This window comes from Echinops telfairi, unplaced genomic scaffold, assembly GCF_000313985.2.
Source record: "Echinops telfairi isolate 266 unplaced genomic scaffold, ASM31398v2 ScPeMD7_7458;HRSCAF=8496, whole genome shotgun sequence".
Classification (NCBI taxonomy): domain Eukaryota; kingdom Metazoa; phylum Chordata; class Mammalia; order Afrosoricida; family Tenrecidae; genus Echinops; species Echinops telfairi.
Genome location: NW_022111358.1, coordinates 16,417,545 through 16,425,984, shown reverse-complemented (window position 1 = coordinate 16,425,984; position 8,440 = coordinate 16,417,545). Strand labels below are relative to the sequence as shown.

Here is an 8,440-nt window from a genome sequence, read left to right as displayed (position 1 = left end):
TCTCTCTCCTCCACTTCCAACACCCCGTTCTTTTCTTCCTGCTGGACAGGACTGTCCTCGGGTCAGGGTCTGCTCCCTGGGATGGAACTCTGGGATTCGAGGTAAGGGTGCCCCTCCCCTCCCCACTGTCAGATGGCAGTGGCCCGCAGGTCCATTCTGTACTGTGGGGTGGAGTGGGATGGGGGACTCCCTTTTAATCGCTTGAATCTTTCCTGTTTCTTTAGCTACTGATTGTATCACTTTCTGGCCGAGAGAAATGCTTCCTCTCTTCTGAACCTCTTCTAGTCACGGATGTTGAAATGGTGACAGCTAGTTTGGGCTACAGTCCTCTGAGGGACCGTGTCCAGCCCGGGGCAGGTACATAGGGATGGGAGGGGAGCAGCGTGGGGATACCCACAGGAGGTACAGGATACTTCCTCTGAAACCTGCTTCTTCTTAGCTCCTAATCTCCCCCTTCTCCCTCTTTCCCTTCTTTCAAGGACACAGACTCAAGGCTGATTTCTATCTGGCTCTTTCCCCTCCACTAACAAAGGGAGAGATTTCTCGGCTCACAAGTAAGGGCCTTGGGGATCCAGGCTCCTTCAAGCTGTCTATTTGAAGGGAGTTTAGGTTGGCTCTGTAGAGGCAGGGGCAGAAACGACTCTGGTGGCCCCCAACTCCTCCTAATTGGCAAAGACCCAGCTTCCTGTCTCAGTCTCTGAGGTGGGCTCTCCTCTCCCTAAGCAGCCTCTAGAATTGGCACACCTTCCCGCCTCCTTGGACGTGAGCACTGCCCGCCAGACAGAACTGCTGGGCCAGTCACGGAAGGGCACCTCTTCCACTCCCCTTGGTCTCGTCTTCTCCAGGGGCCGTGCCAGAGGAATAGCTCAAGGAGAGAACAGAATGTCTTCCTCAAGTGCCCCCGCCCCTTCTTGGCCTGCTGGTCCTTGCTCAGGCTTTATAGATGTGTTGAGGGAAAGATGGCCTTCAGGTAACAGGGCTGACACAACCTATGCAGGTGGATCCCACTGTGGGAAATCTCCATCAATCATGTGATGTTACAGAAACACCATAGAGAATTCTTCCTGTGTGGCTGGCAGTGAAATACATTAGAAAGGATTCACTACAAGTGTTAGTACTGGTCTTGAATTCTCAAAGGGATCTGTGGGGGTGCGGAGACAGGTGGGATGTTAATGGTAACCAGGGCTGATGAACATTTCTGAAGTTATGATGCGAGTCACTGGTATTACAGTTTCAAGTATGAAAGCCCTTACCATAACAGGGCAGGATTTGTAAAGCACTGTCCTAGCACATGAGAAGAAATGTTCGTCACCCATCTTCCTCTCTCGGGAGAGTCTGTGGCTACTGGCCCAGGGCCTGGCTTCCGAGCTTTGAATGAGCGAGCTGGCAGGGGACTGCCCTTCCCGTAGTCTGGTGGCTTTCCACCCTGCCTCTCTCCCAGCCTCCCCCCTACCCCCCCCTGAGCTGTGTACACCCGGAGAAGCAGCCTTCCAACGTTTCATTCTAGTGGACTGTGAAGCTTCTGAGGTATAAAGCAATCCATAACAGTTGTGACCGGTTAACTTTAATTTGTCAAAATAAATCTGCAGTATTTTGCATGTTAGTAATACAGTGCTGGTATTGACAGGTAAAATCATCATCATCTGCTTACATAGAAACCTTCATTTAGGAGCACACCGTAGGAGGGAAATGGGTACACAATAAAAGGCAAACGCAGGCTGAGCAGCGAGCCCTAGAGCAGAACAGGCTGGATGTCAGATTTGAGGATTATCTAATACAACTGTTTAGCTGCCAATCGGATAAAGGGGAAGCCCAACCAGGCGATAATCAGAAGGGAAAGCATGCTCTGCCTTGTCGTAGACCAGGGTCCGACGCGCTTTCCACACCTGGCTGAATCAGTTCATCGGCATCAAGACTCAAGTCCGGTGCTTAACCCACAGGAGAATCTCACCATACCACCTACCTGCACCTCCCTTTCGGTGGCCTGCCCTCACCCTCATACTGTCGTCAACTCTCCCCTCCCAGAAGAAGACACGGCGTGGCTTTGTTATTGCAGACAAGCTTCTTAAGTGGATAAAGAACGCATATAAAATAGCATTTTAACTGAAGTCATACAATGAAGTCTCACTCCTGTTTATTATACAATGAATTGATAAAACAATCATTTCTAGTAAATATCTTCTTCTTCTTTATTTTAAAAGAACTAATACTTTCAGGGTTCTGAAGACCACACTCTAGTCTGGGGGTAGTCCCCACACCTGCCCCCACTGAGGACTGCTCCTGGGGCCCCTGGGGAGGAAGCCTGGGAAGTCAGAATGGTGGATGGTTGAGATTGCCAGCCCAGCCAGGGGGAGATGAAAGGTCCCGGCAGGCAGAGCCAGAACCAGGTCCCGGAGCTACGTGCCAGGAAATGTGGGCTTCCTCCAAATGTGGCCACTGCCCATCCACATCCAGGCCTCAGCAGGGCCATGTCTGGGCCTTCCCTATACAAGTCCTTCCAGTAGTCCACACATAATGCTCTACATATTAAAACAAACGATCTTTGTACTGTGGATAAGAACAGCTGTAACAAAGTCATAGCTACATATTTTTCTCTACATTTTGTTTATTGAGACAAACTAAAAGGCACAAACATAGGGCATGTTTACATGGACATTATAACAAACATATACATTAAAAGTGTAGGAATGTGTTGCCTTCCTGCTAAACAGAAAGTTCCTAAGCTTTTTATATATACAAAAGTTGTACAATTTAATGTCCTAAAGTACAAAAGATCATTTATAAAATTATTTTACACTAAGTACTATTTTTTTTTTACTATGTAGTTCAGCCCCCTAGAACTGTTTTGTATAATGACACACAGATACCTGTCCCTGATGTAGGAAGTCTGCCTCAGATGCAAGGTGTTTGATGCTTGAACTGACACAGTGGGGGATAAACGGAAGTCATCCAGTTTGATAGTCAGTCCTGCAACATTCTGCAAGATGAACAACTAATTTCCATTTCTCTTAACTGCAAGATTAATGAAAAGGTAAAACAAAGTGAAACCCCAAACATATTGCAACTTAAAAAAAAAACAAATCACAGCATCTTGGTTTTACTTTTTTTTTGTCTAAACACATGTCTTAAAAACATGGGTGTGTGGCATGATGGTGTGAGCGTATGTTTCCCTAGCTTTGGATTTCTACTTCCTGTACAGAGAGAAACACCTGCTGAGAAACCAGCAGCGCATGCCTCAAGGTGCATGCGTTGCTGGGCTTCCACGGGGAGCGCAGGCAGCCATCTCCCTGAAACATCATGAAGCTGATACGAGTGTTTTCTCAAAGGGAAAAAACCAAAACAAACCAAAAACACATGATGTCCGTATTTACAGAGTTGAACAAATCTGCACAATACTTGATTAAGAAACGGAAGGAAATTTAAAAAAGAGAGACGCACTCTGCATGTTCTGAAGGGGTGTACTACCTAGTTAGTGGTTAGAATAAAAACTGTATACAATTTAATATAAGACATAAGCTCTAGTGAGCAACTAACACACCTGTCCCTGTCGTAACACCAACAGGCTCTGATTGGGAGAGGGTGGGGGGGGCGTATCGCATCCCAGTGCCTCCAGCGTCCTCCAACTTAAAGCAAGCACGCGGACTGCCCCAAAGCAGGCCTTGGCGCCTGCGCAGGAGCCCCGCTGGCCTGCCTGTCCGCACCTGACTTTTCTGCATGGGCGGCCTTTTCTGACCAAAACACAATTTGTAGATTTTGGTTCGGTTCTTCTTCTTCTTCTTCTTTTTTTTTGATTTTTAAAATTATTATTAAAAAAAAAGTCAACTACAATGCTATATTCCATCAGGATTAATATGCTGAGCAATATTTACATCTCCAAATATCAGGTCACAATCCCTATTATATGTTGAAGTTAGAATGATAAATTATCATATGCTTTGCATATCAGAGCTGGTATCACCTTTCCCATAGGGAATGCTGCCTGAAATTAACATATTCCCAAAGGTAAAATGCATATTCTCTGAAATGCATTTTATTATGACAATGCATGTATTTACTCATAAAAACAATAAACACAAGCTATTCTACACTAGCTTTTAATGTGTGAATTTAGAACTTCAGGTTAAAACCAGTCATCTGGTCACCAATATCTTCCATAGAGGAGAAGAGTCCTGCTACTGTTTAGAATAAAATGGTTTCTTGGGATTAGAAACAGTGGTGCTATTTTGTTTTACTCTGAAAGGGGTTTTACTTTGTCATGATTGGTTTTAATGTTGACATTTCATCCTGCCAGCTACTATCTCATTTAAGCAATGCTGTGAGCTACAAGGGATTTTTGATTAAACTAAAGTGGTCCGATGATAAGTTACATACACACTTTACTTTGAACAATTCCAGCCAAATTGGAGAAAAACGCTACTATTCTCTTATTAACTAATGGTAAAACCTCTCCATTTCATGGTTTACCTTTTGCTTTACTCAACTAAAAATAAGTTGCTGGTAAATATTTACTTTAAACTCATATTTTGATTTTATAATACTGTTTACCAAGGCGGCGATGTGGGCAAAGCTTGGGGCAAGAAAGGCATGCTCTCTACTGGCCTCATTGCTATATTGAGAGGGGCAGCTAACGTCATAGGCGTGGGCAAGTTCATGGGAGACGTGATTGTGACAGGGTGTGCGATATTCACCGGGGCAGTGACTGGGGTGGGGAGGTTGACTGGGGTAGTGAGTGTTAACGGCGAGGTCATCGATAATGGACTGGTGATAGTTACAGGGTGTCCTATGTTCACTGGACTGGTTATATTAACTGCACTTGAAACGTTTACTGGACTTCTCATGCTCATTGCAGCTGCTACTGTGACTGGGTTTGACATCGTCCCAGACGACACGGAGGACGTTATATTGAATGGAGTGGAGAGAGTCACAGGGGTCGTAGCAGCCGTGGAGGTTTGGCACAGGTTAGCAGCTTCTAAAAGGAGAAGACAAAAGGGCCTTTAGACTCCCCAAACAGTGAACCAGATTCACAAAGCGTTTCTGAATCAAATTCTTTTAATTAAAAAGGACACCATAGAGTCAATTAAATTACAGTTGTCAACCAAGCGGCCGCCAGGGAGGGAGAAGCCTTCTGAGCAGAAGTCTAGGGGCAGGAAGCCCAGGGCGCGGATCTCCTTTCTGATGCTAAACCTCCTGCAAGAACCTGGGCGACTTGTTTAGTCTTGCATGTGTGGTTTCAAGTTCAAATTTACTTACCGACCTCATCGTGATGCTGGAAGGCTCAATTAACTTCTTCAAGGGGCTGGCAAAGGGGGGGGGTGCGGAGGGCAGAAACACCGAGTGTGCTAAATGCTTCATGCGGTTCCTCTGATTCTAAACACTCCTAGGAAGAGCGCACCACCGGCAGGAGAGCCGTCTGTGGACAGAACTGAGCCGGTGGTTTACAGAGAGCCCTCCTAAGACCACGCTAACTGCCTGAGGGGAGGGGGGGGGCAGAGCCACTGGCATGTGCGTCAATGCCTTCTGAGTGAACCTACATCTGTTAGGGGGTAAAAAACCCATAATTAGGATTGAGAAGCAAGGTATTTTATCATTACTGGTTTATTTCAGTCTTAGAAAACGGCTCTAATTCAATAATCCTGCTGCTTCTTGGTTCTATTTCTTAATGATGTTAACCCAAACCCACTGCTATTGAGCTGATGCTGACTCATCGTGCCTTTGTGAGTCCCCAAGACTGTAGCTGTCTACAGGAGTACAGAGCCCCGTCTTTCTCCCCCGCAGTGACTGCGGACCTTTCATCACTACCCCACCAGGAGGGCTCCTTTTTGATGACGGAGAGGGAACCAAACGAGTCCTCCACGGCGTCACACTCTGCTTCCCACTGCCATGTCCTCCTCTCTTTCTGGTGAACATAACCCCCCACTTCGTGCTCCCTGTCACACCACGGAGGACTAGCCAAACAAGGAGAGCCTGCAGTGCGCTGGGGCCCCTGGGCCTTGCTATCTAGCAAAACCTGGGCACTTCTTAAAGAAAACTACCCTCAAAGGTGACAATTCTCGGACATAAAATTCGACACTACCTGCTGCTTTGTAGCAGTGTGGGAACGACGGGAGGGAGGGGTTGGCTGTGATGTAGCTGGCAAGTGGAGAAATGCACTTGAGACGAAAGGTGGAGGTCTGCACACTTCCAATGGTGGGTGGTGGGTGGTAGGGGCACACCCCTTAGGGCAACCCCTAAGCCATTAGACAGTCAATAAGCAGCAGCTCCTGGTCAACCTGATGTGAGTTTGGCACACTTCCTATCAAGGATGCCCAAACATAGCTGATGATCCAGATCACCTACTCAGGAGTTTTTCTGAACAAGGAATTGTCTGGAGACGCAATAGTGAAATTTAGATGGGACCTGAAAAATCTATGTGTGAAAAGCTCCCTAGATGATGATTCCGAATGAGAACTTACCATATATACTCATGTATAAACCGGGTTTTTAAGCACATTTTTAATGCCGTTTTTGTGGTAAAATGAAATGCCTTGGCTGATATTCGGGTCGGCTTCTACTCGAGCATACACATTACTGAGAGGTCCAATAATTAAGGCGCACTGCTGATTCAAGTTTCAGGTTTTCCAGTCAGGAATCCTCTCCTACCAAGATGTGACATTTACTAAACTAATCAGTGGTCCTTTCCAGAAAGGTTCATGCTATGAAGGGGAACGCAATTGCATTTTGTCCCACAGAGGTCAGAAGATGAGCTAAACAATTCAGTTTTATTGCACAAGCAAACTGAAATACAATACCAGATAGAAACGCGTGGAAAGAAAGAAGAAAGCAAGAGAGGGAACCGCCTCACATCTGAGGTGCTGGGAGCACTGCTAAGGATCTCCTCTGCCCGTCTTTCCTCTCCCCTGGGTGCAGCCTGCCCTTGCCTAGCATGGCACCCCACCCCCACCAATTTTCTCTTCAATCTTACGTTTCCTCTAAATCAGACATTCTCTCAAACACACTTTTAACTCTCTACAAGCAAGCCTCTCAATTAAGCCTGAAAGCCCATCTGACCTGCTCCTTTCTTCCCCTCCAAACACTGGACATTTAGAAGGGATCTGAGGGAAAGATCAGCCCCACTACAGAGAAACAAAGGAATTGCAGAACGGCCCAAATGCAGAGGACTGCTTTCTGAATGGAAACTACAACAGTATGATATGGCTGGGGTGGGGAAAAGGAGGAATTTAGGAGTTTGCCTGAGGACACAGTGACAAAGTGACTACCAGAAGCCCAAGCTGGGCCTCTCACTCCCTGCCTTCGAGTTGATCCCAAACCCTGGTGGCCCTATAGGACAGGACAGAAGTGCCCCTGTAGGCTCCTGAGGCTGCGATGCTGCACAAAAGCAGAAAGCCCTGGCTTTACCTCAAGGAGCAGCAGGTGGCTTCAAATGCCTGACCTCACAGTGAGCAGCCCAACACGTAGCCAAATCAAAAAGGTATGCTAAATTGATTCTTCAGCTGATCATGAAGACAAGAGAACAAAGCAAAGGGTTCTCGTGGCTTCTAACAATTACAGCGGCATCTCTACCAGCAGAAGCATAGGCCATGTCCAGCTAAGGCCAGCCCTGGTCACGGAGAACATTAGGGTGAGACCAATGAACAGACGCCAGTCCCACAGAGTCTTAAAAGTAAATAACAACAACAAAATACACCACATAAAGGATAGTACAAGAGCAAAAAGTCAACACAGTCGTTAGGAAATGAACTTGTGCACACACAAGGATGTTATTTCATGGGCCTCTAACAGTGGGGCTACTTTACAAGGAAAAGGAACCCGTAACACTGGGATGTCAACAAAATGAACAAAACTGGAACTCTGACTAAAGTGAAGGACCCAATTTGTCTCCAAATTTGTAACAAAAAGTAAATCCAAAGAAAGGACATGGTAAGCACCAAGAATTTTTATTTTCTAATAATAAAAAGCTATTTGGAAGCTTTGTTGCCAATCACTCAACCTCAGCAGACATTTCTACGCACACAGTACTGTCACGGGGCTGGTCCCCCAGTGGAAGCGCGGCTCCAGTTCTCTCTTCACCGGTGGAGACCAGGCTTACCTTTCTTCCTGGCTTTGACAGCTTCTTCCCACAGCCTTAGAGTCTCCACCTGCTTCCCTGGCCAACTGGCCACGTGCTGCTGTGGCTGCTGCTTCTGGCTGCTGGTCTCCTCGCTCATGCACGCTGCTCCAAAGACAAACCAGAAAGACGACATTTACCTGGAGAAAGTATAGCTGGTTTCCCCACCCCATATTCCAAAACTTATATCCTTTGACTCCTCATGCCTCTGAGATCTTTCTCATTTGACTTGATAGCTCTCACTACAGGGCATCTCTTTTTGCGGCTTCTGTTTACACTGGTCATGACAGATGAGTTAATAAAACATCTAGAGTGCTAGGAAAAAACCAATATAAA

The 8,440-nt window shown here is 46.4% G+C and overlaps 1 protein-coding gene across 1 annotated transcript in view; it reads right to left on the bottom strand.

The window, feature by feature from the left end:
* Window positions 1-1,542: 1,542 nt before the first annotated feature.
* VEZF1 (vascular endothelial zinc finger 1) overlaps window positions 1,543-8,440 on the bottom strand; it is an 11,323-nt gene continuing 4,425 nt past the window's right edge. Inside the window, exons 4-5 of the mRNA XM_045299645.1 lie at window positions 8,087-8,212; window positions 1,543-4,969 (exon numbers count right to left, since the gene is read on the bottom strand). Of these exons, the coding sequence (XP_045155580.1) occupies window positions 4,542-4,969; window positions 8,087-8,212 (554 nt within the window). The 3' untranslated portion in view covers window positions 1,543-4,541. The remainder of the gene's footprint in view (window positions 4,970-8,086; window positions 8,213-8,440) is intronic.